This window comes from Erythrolamprus reginae, chromosome 3 (genome assembly GCF_031021105.1).
Source record: "Erythrolamprus reginae isolate rEryReg1 chromosome 3, rEryReg1.hap1, whole genome shotgun sequence".
Taxonomy (NCBI): Eukaryota; Metazoa; Chordata; class Lepidosauria; order Squamata; family Dipsadidae; genus Erythrolamprus; species Erythrolamprus reginae.
This window is the reverse complement of record NC_091952.1, coordinates 68,353,754-68,374,650: the sequence shown is the minus strand read 5'-3', so window position 1 is coordinate 68,374,650 and position 20,897 is coordinate 68,353,754. Positions and strand designations below refer to the sequence as shown.

The window sequence follows — 20,897 nt, the reverse complement described above, 5'->3', positions numbered from 1 at the left end:
AAAACATTACGTCTATTTCTTCTAATAACCCTCTTGTGAAAAAGATGGGATGTAAATGAAATATATGCTTTTTCCTTCAAACATAAATCAAATCTATTACTCATCAAATGTTGTGTACTCATCAAATAGGTGTGTATGGCTGAACTTTTAAACAGGATTTTAAATAGTAATTTTTTTAAAAAGAAAAAGATTTTATGTATGGCTTCACTTACCTCTTCATCCAAGTTTCTAGTCCATGGTGAGTTGACCTCCCTGGATTCTCTTCTGGTGATATCTTCTTGTTTTCCACCACTTCCCTCACTAGCTCTGAGCCTGTCTGACTTTTCACTTGGCTGTTCCTGAGTAAACCGCTCTGCACGAGACCGGCTAAAAGTTTTCTCTGCCTCCTGCAGGTCTGTAAGTGTTATACCCTGGAAAATAAGACAGTTTTGTTACTATGGTGTCTCTTTATAGCGGGGGGGTCCCCAACCCCTAGGCCACAGACCAGTACCTGCCTGTGGCCTATTAGAAACTGGGTCGCACATTTGGAGGTGTAGGGCAGGTGAGCAAACAAAACTGAAACCACAACCACCACACCTGGTCCGTAGAAAAATTGTCTTCCATGAAACCAGCCCTTGATGCATCTTTACAATCTACTTTACAATCAGTAAAAATCCCACCATAAATTATCCTTCTCACAGTGAATAAACTTGGTAAAATTCTAATCAGATGATAGTCAGTAAACTCAAGGCTAGGAATCAGTACTTCAAAGTATGCTAATTTAATTTAATTTAATTTAATTTATTAAATTTATAAGCCACCCAACTCCTTCAGGATTCTGGGCGGCTAACTTAATTATCTGTTAAATATAGCATTTCCAAATATTTGATATGAAGTAATGGCAATAAATATTTCTTCTCTGATGAAAAATAATTAGCTTTATAAAAATAACAACTTAATTATCACATAACATTAATAATATTCTTTCTTGAAAACAGATATAAACTTTGAGAAGTAATATAAATTTATTTAAAGCAGGCCTTTTAATGGCCAAAGATGTGTAAAAAATGTTCCATTTTGAAGCGGGTTAAGAAAAAACTACATAGGGCAAGTTAAATAATTTAGAGATCCCATTTTTCTGTAGAATTTAGTATTTCTCACCTGGGTAGATCTGCGAGTCTGACGAGCTTGCCTAGATCGAGCTTTCCTTAGAGATTCTGCTTCTTCATCTCTTACAGGTGTCAGATATGACCTAAAATATAATAATAAAAAAGAACAAGCCTTTAAACAGAAAAATAGTTTATGCAAATTTTTTTTTTGCTTATTCAAACAATTGAGTCTTTCATCTGCTGCAGGGTGTGAAGAGGGTACTTTACATTAAAAACAAAACAGGAGATAAATTTAAATACTGACTTTGTATAATTAGAAAGAATAAACAAATACCCTAAAACTTTTAAATACCTGCATAGAATTCTATACCTAAAAGTATAACAAGGGAATCTTGATATGCTTCTACAATCCAAGGGCATGGGGTGAGTTACCATCAGTACGCTGATGACACCCAGCTGTACATCTCCACCCCATGTCCACTTAGTGAAGCAGTGGAAGTGATGTGCCGGTGTCTGGAGGCTGTCAGGGTCTGGATGGGTGCCAACAGGCTCAGACTCAATCCAGACAAGATGGAGTGACTGTGGGTATTGCCTCCCAAGGACATGTCCATCTGTCCGTCCATCACCTGGGGGGGAATTATTGACCCCCTCAGAGAGGGTTCGCAATTTTGGTGTCCTCCTCGATCTACAGCTAACTTTAGAACACCATCTTTCGGCTGTGGCGAGGGGGGCATTTGCCCAGGTTCGCCTGGTGCACCAGTTGCGACCCTATTTGGACAGGGAGTCTTTGCTCACGGTCACTCATGCCCTTATCACCTCGAGGTTCGACTACTGCAATGCTCTCTACATGGGGCTACCTCTGAAGAGTGTTCGGAAACTTCAACTTATCCAAAATGCAGCCGCACGAGCAGTCTTGGGCCTTCCAAGAAATGCCCACATCTCACTGTCACTCCGCAGACTGCATTGGCTACCGATCAGTTTCCAGGCACAATTCAAAGTGTTGGTTATGACCTATAAAGCCCTATATGGCACAGGGCCAGATTATCTCCGAGACTGTCTTCTGCTGCACGAATCTCAGCGACCGCTGAGGTCCCACAGAGTTGGCCTCCTTAGGGTCCCGTCGACCAAACAATGTCAGTTGGTGGAACCTAGGGGAAGAGCCTTCTCTGTGGGAGCCCCGGCCCTCTGGAATCAACTCCCCCAGAGATTCGCACTGCCCCCTCCCTCCTTGCCTTCCGAAAGAGCTTAAAAACTCATCATTGCCGCCAGGCTTGGGACTCTTAGATCTTCCCCTGACCACTGAATGCCTTACGTATGATTGCTGAATGTTTGGTTAATAAGTTAATTTTTTTAGGTTAATCTTCTTTTTCTAATTGTTTTTAATACTGCAGTACTAATTGGATTATATGACTGTTCTTTTTTTATATATGCTGTGAGACGCCCCGAGTCCTCGGAGAGGGGCGGCATACAAATCCAAATAAATAAACAAGCAAGCAAGCAAGCAAGCAAGCAAGCAAGCAAGCAAGCAAGCAAGCAAGCAAGCAAGCAAGCAAGCAAGCAAGCAAGCAAGCAAGCAAGCAAGCAAGCAAGCAAGCAAGCAAGCAAGCAAGCAAGCATATGCAAACTCAGAAATCAAAATCCAGTTATTGACAAACACTAAGAATGTTTAGGATACACATAGCAATGGATTTTGGCCTAGAGATTCATTACAGTTTAATAAAGCAGGATGAAATCACAAACAGTAATGGAATTGAAAAAAATCACCAGGAGCCATTGTGATGAAGCCTACAAGTGTCTGGGCATTTTACAATTGCATAGCCTCAAGCAGAGACAAGCTAAAAATGTAATTTATAAAGAACACATCCAAAGAGTAAGAAAACTGCAAGAGACAAAACTGAATGCTGGAAATACCATCAAAGCCATCTATACTTAGGCCATGTCTGTGATATAATACAGTGCCAATACATTGCCCTGCAGTTTTTTCGACAAGACTTTGGAAATGGTTTGTCGTTGCCTGTTTCCTAGAGCTGAGAAAGTGACTTGCCCAAAGACAGCCAGGTCAGAGGTGGATTCTTCCCAGTTCAGACCAGTTCTATACAACCAGTAGTAACTAGAACCAGCAGTGATCCAGGCTTGCCATTCCCCCAAGCTGGAATTCCTGGCAGTGCCTTAGGGGCTGCCATCTTGTTTTTAGCTTCTGTGCACGCGGAACCCACACGGTGCAGCCCTAAGCGAACCGAGAGCGGGAAAAACCAGAAACCACCCTTGATCCAGGTCAACTTGTGCCTAAGGTGGGTCTGGAATTCAGAATTTCCTGATTTCAAGCCCAGTGCCTTAACTCTCACAGATTCCTTAAAATGGATTCATTTAAGAATAGATTGTCAATATATAATTTTGATTAACCTTGAATTATATTAAGTTGAAAAAGTATACATGGGCTGTGTTTTTAGCTATAGATGGGGAGGAGAAGTTCAATAAAAATTGCCTGGTCTACTGTAATTTGAATTTCAAGTGTCATTTAGCAAAAAGATAAATTGGAAACTCTATATATTGGCATTTCGTTCCACTTGTGTTTTGCTTCCTTTTATGCTAGGTACAGTATATTTGAAACAAAAGGGCTTAGTATTGATTTTATGCAATGGCATATTTTGGGATATTTGGCTATATAAATATCATTACTGCATGTAAATCTGTTATGTAACGAAAGCTTGAATCCTTGGTCTAATTTTTCTTCCTTGCTCAAGTTTCTTTCCTGTTTTTTAAATATAATTATATCTTATCACTATTACTAGGAAAATAGTGTAGAAATTATTGTATTTTATTTCAACAGTGTCTTGCACTCTATTTTTTAAATAAACAGCCACATCCAAGTTTTCAAAAAGACTGCCTCCTTCTCTTTCAGTGCATCCACCAAAACAGAGGGTTGTCATGACATAGAATCTAAGATATTGAAAAAAATATGTAATGTTGACCGGAGCTTATGGAAAAAGAGTATATAGGTAGTCCTCAACATACAACCACAACTGAGCCCTTAATTTCTGTTGTTGAGTGAGGCAGTTAAGTAGGTTTGCTCTGTTTTATTACCTTTCTTGCGTCAGTTGTTAAGTGAATCACTGCAGTTGTTATATTAGTAACAAGGCTGTTAAGTAAATCTGGTTTCCCCATTGATTTTTTTTTTTCTTGCTGGGAGGTTTCAAAAGTTGATCACATGACCCCAGGACACTGCAACCGTCATAAATATGAACCAGCTGCCAAGCATCCAAATTTTGATCACATGACCATGGGGATGCTGCAACATATATTTTTCTCATAAATGAGAAAACCTGTCATAAATCACTTTTTTATTCTGTTTTAACTTTGAAAGGTCACTAAATGAATGGTCAGGAACTATCTGTAATATTTTCTTCTATGTATAAATTCACTCTCTGGATTTATCCAATCCTCTTTGAAAATTATCCATGTTGTTGCCCATGATTACAATTAGTTGTAGTAAATTCTAGCTATGCCTGCATATAAGGAGCACCCAGATTGTGGGGGCAATATGCCGGTTCTGTTAAAAAGTGCTATTGGTAACATGTTGTAAGCCACCCTGAGTCTAAGGAGAAAGGCGGCATAAAAATCGAATGAATGAATGAATGAATGAATGAATGGCATTGGACCAGAATACCTCCAGAACCGCCTTCTACCGCATGAATCCCAGTGGCTGATAAGATCCCACAGAGTTGGCCTTCTCCGGGTCCCGTCGACCAAACTATGTCGTTTGGCGGGCCCCAGGGGAAGAACCTCCTCTGTGGCGGCCCCGGCCCTCTGGAATCAACTTCCCCCAGAGATTAGAACGGCCCCCACTCTCCTTGTCTTTCGCAAGTTACTTAAGACCCACCTATATCGCCAGGAATGGGGGAACTAAGACACCTCCCCCAGGCTTATTATATTTCATGTTTGATGTGTATGTGCTGTATGGGTTTTTTTAATTGTTGAGGTTTTTATATATTTTATTATTAGATTTGTTCCATTGTTATACTGTTTTTATTACTGTTGTGAGCCGCCCCGAGTCTTCAGAGAGGGGTGGCATACAAATCTAATAAATTTAAATTGAATTGAATTGAATGAATGAATAAATGAATGAATAAAGAAAGAAAGAAAGAAAGAAAGAAAGAAAAAAGAAAAAAAGATTTATTTTTGCCTATCTATAATCACCTTCTGAAACAATGAATGATCCCAGAATCTAATACTGTGAAAGAGAAAGAAACAATGTATTTACTTTTGTCATATCTTTCCAAACTCAGCTGCTTTGATTAAGTTTATGCCCCATGTTTCTTCAAAAACTTTTTTTCCTCAATAAATTCAAGCCTATCTACATAGCAGTCTCTCCTGCACAAAAACAAATTTGTGAAGTAAATTTGGCTCAAAGGCACCAATTGTCCCAAATCACAAGTGAACATCTGTGGCTGAGTAAGAACTGCAACCCTAGTTTAATCCAATACCGTTATTGTCATATTGCAAAAGGCCCAGACAAAGTCATTGGCCTACAAAATAATTGGAGGAGGAGGAGTGAGGAGCACTCTTGTCCCCAGGTTCCCAAAGGAAAAGTAGCACAGAGGTTAAACAAATAAGGGGTAAATAAGATTTAATTAATATTGTAAGAATTGTCATTTATATCAGGGGTCTCCAACCTTGGCAAATTTAAGTCTTCTGGGTGTCAAGTCTTAAAGTTACCAAGGTTGGAGACCTCTGATTTATATTATGATTTTGAAAATTGTAAAATACTCTAGTGTCAGGCAGATTATTTTAGCTGCATTTATCTGAAATGGTGGACACAATTTCAAAGTTAAATAAAAGGAACAAGACTCAAGAAGCAGCAATCATAACTCAAAAAACTGAAGTAGAAGATAGTATCTCATTCTCAGTATATAAAGTATGACATGTGATAAATGATGCTATATCGGCTGATCTGTGGTTTAGATTTCTGATTCTTTAAGTAGAAATTAGCACATAATTTAAAAAGTTAGACAGTACTGTATTCCATTTGAGGTTAAAAAGACAGCAAGTCATCTACTGCCATCTTGTGGAATGAAGAAATCTAGAAAGATGCATATCTTTACAATGGAAAAAGACCAGCAAATTGTTTGCAAAAGACTTGTAAGATCATATTTCTCACTATTTAAAATTATCCGTATGTATGTCTGTGTAACCATTAAAATGTTAACTTTTGCTACCACAATTATTGCTTGAAGGATAAGGTAGTTAAAACTTTAGCCAAACTACTCAGTTCACAAGTCTGCTCATAGTTCATTAACACAAGGTAGATAAACAATTAACTATTATTTTCTGAGCATAAAGACCTAAAAAGCATGTTGTTAATAAAATCTCATGGTCAAATTAAGGAAGTATGCAAAATTAATTTCATTTAAAAATTTAAAAACAGTACAATAGACAATACAGATACTAATTAAGAGCTTTTTAGCCAGTTTGTTGGGAGCAAACAGTAAATTTAAGATATTATTTTAGGATATTATTAACATACCCATGTTTCTCTTCACAACCTTTGTAATGAAGACTAGAAGTATATAGGTCTATATACTTGTATTTATAAGTTATAAATATAAGTACATTAGTTACCTGCTGTTCTATTTTATCTGCCTGCCTTCCCCTTTTAAAATTAAGTCTCAATAAAATCACCAAAAATGCCCACCTTGAACCTTTATAGACAGACTTCCCAGGAGCTGAAATTCTTGCATGGACTGCTGCATAGGAAATCAGGAATTCAATAATAACACACAAGTCCTGACCTCTTTAACAATAACAAAAAAATGCAGCTTGCTGTCTGATAAAGCAACAGTAAACCTTTCTCTTCCGAACATGGAAGTACTGTACTAGGAAGTCTGAAATAGCAGACAGAATTCTTCCCTATCCTACATTGTCACCAGCACTGGCAGCTTGCTTTCTAAGAGGACAAACTTATCACAAAGCAATTAACAATGAAAGCAGGGCTGATAAGCACTTTCAACAGTAGGTGTTGGATGACTGAAAGCTTCTTTAAGTGTTTGGAGTCCTTTGCTATCCCTTCCCTAACATAGCATAAAGGGATAGATTAGTCTTAGTTGTCTACGGACTAAATTCATACAGAACACTTAACCAGGTTAAGGATACAGAGCAGTGAGCAAACAAAGTATTACTTTAGAATGGTTTAAAACCTGGCTAGTTCTTCTTGGCCTAAGCATAATTATGCAAACAAAGCCTGTTTGGCTAATTTATTGTTCCATTTATTGTGCAACTCCAGATTCAGTTAATTTAAGAAAAAGCAAGTTCAGCCAGATCTTAGGAGGACAATTCTGGCAACCTTTTATTTAATGAAAATATTATTATATGCTGTACATTAAAAAAAACATCTGATTGTATGACTTACACAGTAGGAACCCAAACTTTCAAGCCAAATTTAACCAACAAAGTCTCTCTGTTGTCTGAAATGTTTCCTGAAGCCTCTCCTTGGCCTGTTATCTTTTTTCTCCTGATACTTGAAACTTTAAATAACTTCAAATAAGCAAACAATATCCCAACCAATGAACTGCCAAACATGTTAACAGCAGACAACAGCCCAATCAAAGAATTACCAAGACCACTCCCACCAACCCTGACAGATGAGAGCAAACCACACTGTCAAGCAGCACTGACAATGTTGCCTAGTTTGGTAATGAAACATCCTCAAGAAAACATCCAAGCTCAAAAAGCTCTAAGGACCCCACACTTCAAATAAATGGCATCACCTTAAACCAATATTTATTGACTGCCTTTTTCCCCCCAAAAAGTAGTATAAAGAAGCCTCCCAACATTTTAGCCGTCTGGAAGATTGTTCCCTTGTCTGCCTCTTCCTCTGACGTTTAAGAAAGAACTGAATTAAAGTAATCTGGAACTCTTAAAGCTGCTCCTTCCAAAATAACTAATGCCTATATATGTATTTTGGGAAGGAAGAGGCTTAGAATCACTCTACCATGAGATAAATCCTGTTTCTCATCTATCATAACCTCACATAGTATTCCATGGTTCAACAAACAGTATGTCAACTATCAAACAATATATTTTTTCAGATACATTTAATGATTATTTATTTTTTTGTTCGATTTCTAGGTCACCCTTCTCATGAGACTCAGGGTGGCTGACAACATATTGATACATAACAATATAAGAAATCGAAATTAAATAACACTATAAAACATCCCTGTTAAAAAAAAAACCTTAATTTAAAACATATTACAGACAGCCCAACTCATACAACTGTCATATTCAATAGTCAGGCAATAATAGGGGCTGGCACAAAGTAATCAAGTTCAGCAGTTCCACGCTTGCTGGCATAGATGTGTTTTTAAGCTCTTCCGGAAGGCCGGGAGAATGGGAATAGTACGGATCTCCGGGGGGGAGTTGATTTCAGAGGGCAGGGGCAACCACAGAGAAGGCCCTTCCCCTAGCGCCCCCCCTCCCAGCCAACATTGCCTGGCTGGTGGGACCTGGAGAAAGCCGACTCTGTGGGTCGTAACCAGTCGATGAGATACATGAGGCAAGAGACGGTTCCATAGGTAATCAAGTCCTAAGCCAGGTAGGGCTTTAAAGGTCAACATCAACACTTTGAATTGCGTTTGGAGACTAGTTGGCAAACAATGCCATTTTAATAAGGTATTTCATCTTTTTTTAATCTCAAAGTAAATATAACTACAATTTGATTTGCTGATACTATGCCCTGTACAGAAGATACAGTCAAAAGTATTTGCACCCTTCCATTTCCCCCCAAACAATTCATTTTTGCCATAAAATAAGTTGCAAGTGACAGATAACTAAATGGCCATCACTGTTCTTTATTCTATTGTACATTGAGCTGGCACTTTGCTTTTGATAATATAACTTCATATATACTTGTAAATAATAAAACAAATGCAAATAGCATGGACATAATTTTGGTCCTTATATTTATTACTTATAATTGGTGCTTACTATTTACAAGAATATGTTAAGTCATACATCGAAAACAAAATAGTTGCTCTATGCATTATGGAATAATGGATGGTGGGTGCCCAAAGTTGGCCATAATGGTAGCTTAACTAGTATATCACAGTTTTCATACAGAAGGGACAAATACAAGTTGTCAAAAACAAAGGAATCTGAAAAACATGTTTTTATTAAAAAAACGAGATGGTCAATTGAGACTGAAGAGGTTGTCAGAGAGAGTAATGGGGGAATCTAGCTAGCAGTAAAGTGTTATCATAGCTTACATGAATTGAAAGAGAAACTATTGAAAATGAAATGTTATTTTATTGGTTTCTATCCAGAGTTAGGCAGGCTGGCTGGTGAATCTAAAATGAAGTGAACAGTTGACCATAATAAGGATTTATGGGATATAGAATGAGAATTGGAGACTAAATTAAGTGTTTGAAGGTACAATCCAAAATAAAAAAGAATACTGAAGAGCACCATAGGAAAGGTTTTTTTATAAAAGCCATGGGCCTCAAATTGGATACAAGAACAGAAATCACAAATTGAAATTAAGATTGCTGGGAGAAATATCAACAACCTCAGATATGCAGATGATACCACTCTAAGGGCAGAAAGTGAAGAGGAACTAAAGAGCTTCTTGATGTGGGTGAAGAAGGAGAGTAGAAAAGTTGGCTTGAAATGCAAAATTAAGAAAGCTAAGATCATGGCATCCAGACCTCTCAATTCCTGGCAAATAAATGGGGAATAAATTGAGGTAGTGACAGATTTTATTTTCCTGGGCTCCAAGATAACTGCAGATGGGGACTATATCCAAGAAATTAAAAGATGCTTGCTCCTGGGAAGGAAAGTTATGATAAATCTAGACAATATACCAAAAAGCAGAGACATCACCCTTTTAACAAAAGTGGGTATAGCTTTGGCTATGGTTTTCCCAGTTGCAATGTATGACCGTAAAAGATGGACCATAAGAATGGCTGAGCATCAAAGAATTGTGGCTTTTGAACTATGGTGCTGGAGAAGACTCCTGCGAGTCTCTTGGATTGCAAAGCCATCAAACCAGTCAGTCCTAGAGATTAACCCTGACTGCTCTTTAGAAGGCCAGATCCTGAAGATGAAACTCAAACACCTAATGAAAAGGAAGGACTCACTGAGAAGAGTGCTGGGAAATATTGAGGGCAAAAGAAGAAGGGGACGACAGAGAATGAGGCGGCTGGATGGAGACGCTGTAGGCATAAGTATAAATGGATTCCAGAGGATGGAAGAACATTGTCCGTGGGGTTGCGATGGGTCGGACACGACTTCACATCTAACAATAACAACAAAATGCTTAGGAACAAGTTGAGTTTAAGCTCAAGTTCTGTTTTCATCAGGCATTTCTGATCTATTAATAGAGCTATACAGCAGCTGCTCCAAATTGATACGGTCCAACATCATTTAGCTAATAAAATCTATGCAGAGCAAACTACTTTAGCTGATATTCATGCACAAATGACTATCCCTATGGTTCTCCTTTTTTGATATTACTGGAGTAGTTTAAAACTGGATTACATCAAAAGTGCTATCAGCAAAGTATGAATCAGAACTGTAGAGAAGCTTGTACGTAAAATATGCAGATAAGGAACTGAACAAAGAATTGTGTTTTACAGATATCTTTCAACATGCATAGAGATATGAGAGTGAATCAAGAAATTAGAACATCTAAATGATTGGAACAGCACACTTTTGAAAGGAAGGACATTCGAGAGAGCGTACTTGTTTTTTCATAAACTTAGCAATGCATTTAAATTTTAATCCAGTGACTTCAAATACACAAACAGCCTGTTATGGAGGCATCTTAATGATCTAATATTAGTCTGGAAGTTTATGTTGTTGTTGCTAAGAGAACACTGTAGCTTTGGGAACACTGAGTTAGATAAATGTACTATTGTGTCAGCTGCCAGTAAATGCTGAAATCCCATACTAAAATATCTGGAAATATCTGTCATTTTTCATTTTAAGCTTTCATTAAAAACTTTTTTAAAAAAATCTAGTAATCTGTCTTTCTCGTAACCTATTTTAAATCTGCAAATTGCTTCTTGCTTAAATGACATAGGCTTTTAGCTAATTTGAATATTTAACAAAGTTTAATCAATACAGGAAATCAACCCTGATTGTCCTATGGAAAGAGAGGATGCTGAAGCTCAAATACTTTGGCCACCAAATGAAAAGAGAGGACTCCATTGGAAAAGATCTGATGTTGGAAAGATGGAAGGCAAAAGGGGAACGAGACAGCAGAAGATGGTGTTATCAACGCAATGGCCATGAATTTGGGTAGACTCAGGGAGACAGTTCAAGAAAAAGGAGAATGTCTGGTGTGCTAGGGTTCATGGGGTTGTGAAGAGTCAGATATGACTTAGCAACTGAACAACAACTAAATCAACAAAGAAAAGAAATAATTGTTTTATTATTGAATAATTGTTTATTATTGAAGAACCTTTTAATTCAGGAGCTTAATTACTGCAGGAGGTAGAGGATTTTGGTGAGGTTGCTGGACTAAAAATAAACAAGGAAAAAACAAAAATAATCTCACATACCACCAGGATAGGAAATTAGAGAAGCTATGGAGAATCTAGGTAATAAAAAGAGTTAAATATTTAGTGATCTGGATGACAGCAAAATGCTCCTCAATGAAAGATGACATTGATATAAAATTGAATGAAATTGATACAAAAAATTCAAAAAGATCTGGAAAATTGGACTAAATTACAGTTTTTTAAATTGGGAGAACAGCCACTATAAAGATGAATAATATATTACCAAAATTATTTACTTATTTCATACAATTCCAATACAATTGTACTAAAGTATATGATCATGTTCTAACAAAAAGCAAAGCCAATTGATATGATTGTTAAAATAAGACAAAAAAAAACATTTGCAAAGCTTAATATGGTCAGTGACCAGTGGATCTGTATCATGCAGTAAATGCAGCTCATAAACCCATAAATGTCCAGTCAACGAAGCAGTGGAAGTGATGTGCCGGTGCCTGGAGGCTGTTGGGGCCTGGATGGGTGTCAACAGACTCAAACTCAACCCGGATAAGACGGAGTGGCTGTGGGTTTTGCCTCCCAAGGACAATTTCATCTGTCCGTCCATTACCCTGGGGGGGAATTATTGACCCCCTCGGAGAGGGTCCGCAACTTGGGCGTCCTCCTCGATCCACAGCTCACATTAGAGAACCATCTTTCAGCTGTGGCGAGGGGGGCGTTTGCCCAGGTTCGCCTGGTGCACCAGTTGCGGCCCTATCTGGACCAGGACTCATTGCTCACAGTCACTCATGCCCTCATCACCTTGAGGTTCGACTATTGTAATGCTCTCTACATGGGGCTACCTTTGAAAAGTGTTCGGAAACTTCAGATCGTGCAGAATGCAGCTGCAAGAACAGTCATGGGCTTACCTAGGTATGCCCATGTTTCACCATCACTCCGCAGTCTGCATTGGCTGCCGATCAATTTCCGGTCACAATTCAAAGTGTTGGTTATGACCTTTAAAGCCCTTCATGGCACTGGACCAGAATATCTCCGAGACCGCCTTCTGCCGCACGAATCCCAGCGACCGATTAGGTCCCACAGAGTGGGCCTTCTCCGGGTCCCGTCAACTAAACGTCGGTTGGTGGGCCCCAGGGGAAGAGCCTTCTCTGTGGCGGCCCCGACTCTCTGGAACCAACTCCCCCCAGAGATTAGAGCTGCCCCTACTCTCCCTGCCTTCCGTAAACTCCTTAAAACCCACCTTTGCTGTCAGGCATGGGGGAACTGAAACACCTCTTCCGGGCATGTACAATTTATGCATGGTATGTTTGTGTGTGTGTTTGTTAGTAAATGGGGTTCTTTTTAAACCTTTTAAAATATTTTAAATTTATTTGGATTTGTCATGATTTGCTGTATCTTGCTGTGAGCCACCCCGAGTCTGCGGAGAGGGGCGGCATACAAATCTAAATAATAAATAAATAAATAAATAAATAAATAAATAATAAAATAAAAGACTCACTAACCTTCTTCGATCCCTGGCATCACCAGTAGATGACTCTGTTCCAGTCAGTGAATTAGAATTAGTAGTTGTGACACCATTGGAACTTCCAGGTACAGTCAGATTTGTTATGACACTTAATGGAATGCTAGAAGAGACAGCCTCAGTGCTCTTCTCTGTGGTAGAGTCACTTTGTTGTCGGTAAGGAGCTCTGAAACACAAAAAATGAATTTGTAAATGATTGTAAAATGCCTTAGGAGAAGGAAGAGAAACAAAATAAATTTCACTGTTAATAGAACAGTCATCTGAACTTTTTTATCTAGTAATAGTGACTTCTTCTTAGTATATAAATAATGACCATGAATATGATTAAAAGTGTTATCATAGGAATAAAGAAAGATAATTCCCCAAACATTGCTCTCTATCAGGTTCAGCTAGCAAAGCAAGGAAGGAAGAGTTAACAACTGGAAAACTGTAATGAAAGAATCCAAGAAGAAAGTTCTTAATACAAATCAGTCAGAATAATATAGCTGGATGGTACAGAACTGCTTTGGGGTGTGTTGGGATATCAATGTCTAGAACTCTTTAGAGCAGGTGCTTCTTTCTTGGGATAACAAAGTTGCCCTCCATAATGCATAATTTCAGGAAAAGACATCATCCTTTAAAGAACAGATACTACTTTCCCACCTTTATGAGCTCCAAAGCATCTTTTTGGAATTAAATAAAAAGAGAAAAAGGTTACTAATGTGATATAGGTTCAGAATTCTAGTAACCAGTATTTTATGGAATATACACGTTTTTTCTACCTTTTTCACTTTTCTTCTTTATAACTGCTATTCTAATAGAAACTCCTTAGTAAAAGTTACTGCATTACATTCTTGATGAAATTATCTTTTTATTGATATATAATTTTATGGTACTATTCCAAAAAAAAGGGGTATTATTAGCCACCAAACCTCAAAAATACTGTACTTTTCCCAAAAGGATTCCATAATTTTGGCAACTATTGTATGTATATTCACAAACACATACACACACACACACACATATATATATGTACATTAATTAAATATGTCTTCATATTTAATTCAAAGCAAGTGGCAAAAGTTTATCATACTAATTTGCATAGCACACAAGAAACAAAATTTTCAGTATTTCCACAATGATACCCTCAGATTAAAATAATACTTTCTTCTATTTCACAAGATATATTTTCTACATGGATAAATATTTCATGTAGGAAAAAAATTTAAATGTTGATAAATCATTGTTTTAATTATGCAAATAAGAGGCAAGTATTTATCTTTTGCTTTTCCTCTCTTCTGGCTTTATGGCAGCCAGAATTTTTACTAAACTGTATAAAACTAATGCAATCTTGTACGCTTTTCCACCAAAAACGTTAAATACACCTTACCTTTTCATATAAGTAGATATGTAAGTGGAAGGTGCACCAGTTGTAGGGACTTCATTCCCCTTTGGTTCCTCCCTCCATTGTTGGCAAGAGTAAGGACCACTCCGTACCAAATTAACAGCAGATTCACTAAAATGGCAAAATGGGAAAGAGAGGGAGGTAATTACAATTTTGTGTTTTATATTCTTCAATTCTGATAAGACATAAGGACTATGATACAATGACATTCTATTATGCATAGTTTAACCACAAACACAACCAAAATCTTCCTCCCTTAACCTGACATCGACATCCTTCAGTCTCGAAAGACCATGTTATCATGCTCTGGACTCCCCAGAATACAAAGCCTGGGTAGGTTAGTATGGAGGATAGACTGTTACCCAAGCAGCAGTTCTCCCCTCTCCGCATCACTGAAATAATCCAATGGAATGGCAAAGGCCAATACAATTGGTTCAAGCTACGTCGCAGGAGTTATCAGAACGTGGCTGTACTGCTTCCAGGACTCCAGTTCCGGATTTTGTCTCAAGGTTTATTCCTGAAGCCTTTTCCAATGATGAATATAGCCACAAGGCAGTGGAGGTTTACAGTCAGAGTTTCCCTTCTCCTAGTGGTTGACCAGGGCATCTTTTGTGTCTTGCCATGCTCTTAGCATACCACATCGCTTGCAGAGACTGCTTTCATGACCGTTGACCTATTCTAATAGGTTTCATCTGCTCAGTCCACCAGAATCGGTCTTCACATTTATTTATTTATTTATTTATTTATTTCATTCATTCATTCATTCATTCATTCATTCATTCATTCATTCATTCATTCATTCGATTTTTATGCCGCCCTTTTCCTTAGATTCTGGGAAGCTTACAGCATGTTAGCAATAGCACTTTTTAACATAGCCAGCATATTGCCCCCACAATCCGGGTCCTCATTTTACCCACCTCGGAAGGATGGAAGGCTGAGTCAACCTTGAGCCAGTGATGAGATTTAAACCGCTGAGCTACAGATCTACAGTCAGCTTCAGTGGCCTGCAGTACAGCACTCTACCTGCTGCGACACCCCGGCTCTTGGGATAGACAAGTCCCTATCTTGCCGAAGGTCAATGACCCATCAGCTACTCTCAACCTGGTTTAGCCAGCCTGTCGAAGCTATTGCCCAGGGGATGTGGCTGCTGCGCGTGCTACAGTTCCTAGGAGTCACAGATGAGAGCTGAGTGACAGGTGGGGACCAACGATGAATGAGCTGCCCTAAAATGAGCTGCCGTAAAAGGACATGACATGCCCTTACACCAGAGGTGCTATCCCTCCCCTGAGCACTCCTGAGCACCATAACCTATAAAAATCACCATTCTGTGGTTCATTTCTAAATTGCTAGGTCAACTGAGTGGTGTGATGAATTGTTTTGTGCAATATTTCAACTGCAATCACAACTGCAACAATTATCCTTGTGGTGTGACCAGAACAATCTAGAACTGAACACACTCAAAACCGTAGAAATGGTGGTAGACTTTAAGAGAAACCCTTCCACCCTTCCACCCCTCACAATACTAGACAACACAGTATCAACAGTAGAGACCTTCAAATTTCTAGGTTCTATCATATCTCAAGACCTAAAATGGTCACCTAACATCAAAAACATCATCAAAAAAGCACAACAAAGAATGTTCTTTCTGTGCCAGCTCAGGAAGCTCAAACTGCCCAAGGAGCTGCTGATTCAGTTCTACAGAGGAATCATTGAGTCTGTCATCTGCACCTCTATAACTGTCTGGTTTGGTGCTGCAACCTAACAAGACCGACACTGACTTCAGAGGATAATCAGAACTGCAGAAAAAACAATTGGTGGTAACCTGTCTTCCATTGAGGACCTGTATACTGCACGAGTCAAAAAGAGGGTGGGGAAAATATTTACTGACCCCTCACATCCTGGACACAAATTGTTTCAACTCCTACCCTCAAAATGTCGCTACAGAGCACTGCACACCAAGACAACTAGACACAAGAACAGGTTTTTCCCGAACGCCATCACTCTACTAAACAAATAATTCCCTCAACACTGTCAGACTTTCTACTAAATCTGCACTTCTATTCTACTAGTTTTTTCTCATCATTCCTATCACCCATTTCCTCCCATGTTGACTGTATGACTGTAACTTGTTGCGTATATCCTAAGATTTTTATTAATATTGCTTCTTCATTGCTTATTTGACCCCTATGACAATCATTAAGTGTTGTACCACATGATTCTTGACAAATGTATATTTTATTTTATGTACACTGAGAGCATCTGCACCAAGACAAATTCCTTGTGTGTCCAATCACACTTGGCCAATAAAAATTCTATTCTATTCTATTCTGATTTATTTTCCCAAATCCAAGCAAAATGCATCCTTGACGAGATCAAGCTAAAGCTGGAGAAAAAAAATACTGGAAAATAAAAACCAGCTGTTAAGAACACAGCATTTTATATAAATATCTTCTGTCTTCCTGAACTGAATGTTTCAGTCACAGATAATATACCGATAAAAATTAAAGTATGAATAAGAACAGTTCTAATAGATAACTTAGATTGTTTGAGTAAAGTGTAAAATGTGTAGGAACATGTCCTGTTCTCTGTAGTTATTTTTGTTCATTAAGTCTATGCCCATTCCTCCAACTAGCTAAATCCACTTAGGAGGTGACACATGATTGGGTTCTAGTGCTCGTGAATTTTTTTTTGAAGGAAAGGGATGTCCCTGCACCTCATAAGAAGGCATCACATTCTGTCAGATGGACAGTTACACAAATTAGATAAATAAGCAAGGAAATAATAACTAACATGTTACTGTATCAGACCAGTATTTTAGTTCTATTTATATAACTTTAATTATAGCTTAATGATAAAATGACTTGGCTGGCAGTCTTGGATCTGATTGGTATTTGGATAGAAGAAGTCTATGAAGTAACAGACCTATTGGGTAGACTAGAAAATTGGGAGGGGGGGGACTCATTGCGAAGAAAATTATATGGACTTGTTTAGGGATTTGTATAGATTTATATTTTATTGCAAAATGTACTCAAGATGTAGGAGAAATAAGGAAAGCGAGGGGAAAGTAAGAAAAAACTGTCCCACAGATTCAGTTCATACTATGAACATTTACTCTTATAAATCTGGGGACATTATTAAAAGGCTCTTACCGGTTTTCCTTTTCTTCAATGTCACCTGTATTATTTAATCTTCGAGGGGATATTGAAGCAAAATAGATTCTATTATCCTTGTCCTGCTGAAATAAGAACATATTTCTAAATTGCAGCAATTTTGGGGACAAAAAATAATTACTGTATTTTTCAAGGTATAACCCCCAGAAGAGAGGGAAAACTTATTGCATCAAATATACCCCCACACACACACACACCTCCACCCTTTGGTCTCAATTTATCTCCTTGCAACAAACAGTAGCAGAGCCTGATTAGACAAGCCACTGATTATCTGCCTCTGCACACTCAGCTGATTGTTTGAATTTGTGGGCAAACCCACCTGCTAAAATGAAAGTGAAACTAAAGCTGCACAGAGGCAGATTAGAACTGCCCCTACTCTTCCTGCCTTCCGTAAACTCCTTAAAACCCACCTTTGCCGTCAGGCATGGGGGAATTGAAACATCTCCCCCTGGGCATGTTTAATTTATATATGGTATGATTGTGTGTGTGTCTGTTAGTACATGGGGTTTTTAAAGCTTTAATATTTTAATTGAGTGGATTATTTATGATTTGTACTATTTGTTGTGAGCCGCCCCGAGTCTTCGGAGAGGGGCGGCATACAAATCCAAATAATAAATAAATAATAAATAAATAAATAAATTTGCTGCAGGAAGAGGCAAAGGCTGAAACTGTCTGTTTGTTGTTTGCTGCAAGGAGGTAAGTCAATAACTATAAATGCCTGTAGAATGTTCAAATTATTAGACTTATTTTTTAAAGACTGCTTTATTATTGTTCTAGACAATTTAACAAAATGAAGAAGCTTTTTAAAATATATGCTTGATCTGAAGAGGCCCAGTGCTATCGTACCTTCTTTTAAATAGCAGAGAAGATCTGTAAAACTATAATCTGAAATGTCCTGTTTTAATATTAAGTATTAGTATTAAGTATTATTATTAAGATAAGGCAGCTGAGTTAAACCCTGATTTAGTCATGTTTGGAGTAGATCTATTTAAATAATTGGGAGGAGTTAGTGTGATTACATTTAAGAAAACTTTCTGGGATTAATATACTGACATACTGTACATTTCTCCAATTCTTTGCTATTTCTATGGGTCAGGCACACATGCACAGCAATACATAGCAAACAGTATATAACATCTATACTGTTTGGCAAATTGCCAAGAGGCAGAGGCCCTTTTCCCTTGTTTTCTTCCCCCAAAACTAAGGTGGCTCTTACATTCCAGTGTGTTTTATACTCTGAAGAATACGGTATCTCAAACAATGGCTGAAAAATGATATACAATTTTGAAATACACTTTGAAATTAATTGCTTACCAAATTAGAACTGATAATTGTGTATAAATCCATTACAGTATTGTCTCAATTCTTACTTTAGAAAAATGTTTTACTTTTTTTATTGTTTAATAGATAATATAGCATGAAGGAATGAGCATAAATATTATTTTTTAAATTGCAGGAGTTAAATATTTTATATATTTTATTTAAAATAAATACATAATCCCCCCCCCAAAGTATTTTGTAATTGTGCACTTTTGTACAATTATACAAAAATGAACAATTTTTCTGTTTAATACATTTCAGAATATGAAGCTAGTTTCATAATTTACCTATTTATTATATATTGATGAAACCAGCAGTTTCATAAAGACATTAAGTAAAATGGGGAGAGACCAGTATCCTGGACCACCCAACACTGGAATGTCTAAGAGCTCAATCCCTTTTTTCCAATAATATTGGGAAGAATATAGAGAGGTTCTTCATCTCCAAGTCCCACCATTCACAAAAGTGATCAATAGCCAGATCGTAATATATAATATAACTCTTATATAACTCTTCCAGAAACCATTTACCCAGTACCAACTACAAGAATTATCTAGGACATTTGGATTGAGGAATGGCTTTTTCAAGTAGAGCACATCACTGCTTTTTCCAAGACCAATATTTCTTAACTTAAAATTGTAATTAGATTGGTGAGCATTGGATTTGTTACTATGTACTGTTTTTACTATTGTTGTGAGCCGCCCCAAGTTTGCAGAGAGGGGCGGCATATAAATCCAATAAATCTAATCTAATCTAATCTAATAGCATTAGAGCTGAATGAATCCACAGAGGAACTACAATTAGAGGTAAATGCTGGAAAGCACTGGCCATGGTCAAGATCAGCATCAATATAATCTGTGTTCATCATTTAAAGTGAAGAAAAAGTGTTTGATTTTGAACGAGAAAAGATAGATAATAATCTACCATAGGCTCCATTTCCCAAATGGAGCTAAATCAATCTCTGTATGACAAAAAAAGCAAATCCTAAGTCTAGTTAACAAGTATAGCACTACACCAAAAACAAAACAAAAGAGCAATTACATTATTCAACATTATTTTAGTTTTCAAATCATGGATTTCAAAGATAGGGAAGCCATATTATTGTGTACCTTCTCTTGGTTATCTAATAGTGCAGATATCCGAGGGGTTGAAGAAGAGTAAAAGATAGAACTGCCTTTCTCTTTGAGAGTGTCAGAGGGCTTCCTGTCCTCACTAAGTGCATTTTGGCTGCTAGTTTTCCGCAAGCTTAGCCTCCATGATGATGGTGATTCATCTTTTTGTTCTTCAGGCTTGTTGAGCAATGAAGTACACTGTAAAAGGTGGTAGAGAGAGTACGTTGAGGACACAATTGGAAAACCCTCAATTAACTTATTCCAACAGGATGACAGTGTCAACAAGAGAACAATGACTCCAGAGAGGTAGCAGTTCCTTTCACTGTAGGTCTTTAAACAGACTTTAGCCAGCCATGTTTCACTTGAATTCCTGCATTAAACAGCAACTTTGATTCAATGGCTTAAATGGCCCTTTGCAGCTCTAAGAGTTTGCCTCCTCTTGTGCAACTAAAATTATCCCTTTCTACTTCACAGATGCTTTAAATTTACTGCAAAGGAGAGCTCCAGAGTGCATGTTGGCTTGAGAAAGACATATGTATATGTTCTCTAGGATAAGCCATTCTACTGAATGACTAAACAATTGTATCTTAAATGCCAAGACAATGGTATCTAAATATATTTTCTAATTGAATTTATAGAAAATAATATACCTACAATTATGTATGTGTGTACCCCCCCCCCCAACTCTAGAATGGCAATTTGTCCATGTTAGTGCTTTTTAAAATCATGCATTAATTGATCTCATTTAAACATATTACTGTGGGTTTTTTGTTTGTTTTAGAAGTGAGGA

The 20,897-nt window shown here is 37.6% G+C and overlaps 1 protein-coding gene across 8 annotated transcripts in view; it reads right to left on the bottom strand.

The window, feature by feature from the left end:
* PPP1R12B (protein phosphatase 1 regulatory subunit 12B) overlaps positions 1 to 20,897 on the bottom strand; it is a 122,069-nt gene that overhangs the window by 59,883 nt on the left and 41,289 nt on the right. For 5 of the 8 annotated variants that reach the window (XM_070745713.1, XM_070745715.1, XM_070745709.1 and 2 more), the window contains exons 10-15: positions 20,105 to 20,305; positions 17,655 to 17,740; positions 14,491 to 14,616; positions 13,102 to 13,287; positions 1,141 to 1,231; positions 213 to 410 (exon numbers count right to left, since the gene is read on the bottom strand). In XM_070745713.1, the coding sequence (XP_070601814.1) occupies positions 213 to 410; positions 1,141 to 1,231; positions 13,102 to 13,287; positions 14,491 to 14,616; positions 17,655 to 17,740; positions 20,105 to 20,305 (888 nt within the window). Of the gene's footprint in view, positions 1 to 212; positions 411 to 1,140; positions 1,232 to 13,097; positions 13,288 to 14,490; positions 14,617 to 17,654; positions 17,741 to 20,104; positions 20,306 to 20,897 lie in introns of those variants that run through there. The other 3 variants (XM_070745714.1, XM_070745710.1, XR_011558576.1) reach the window with 2 other exon arrangements.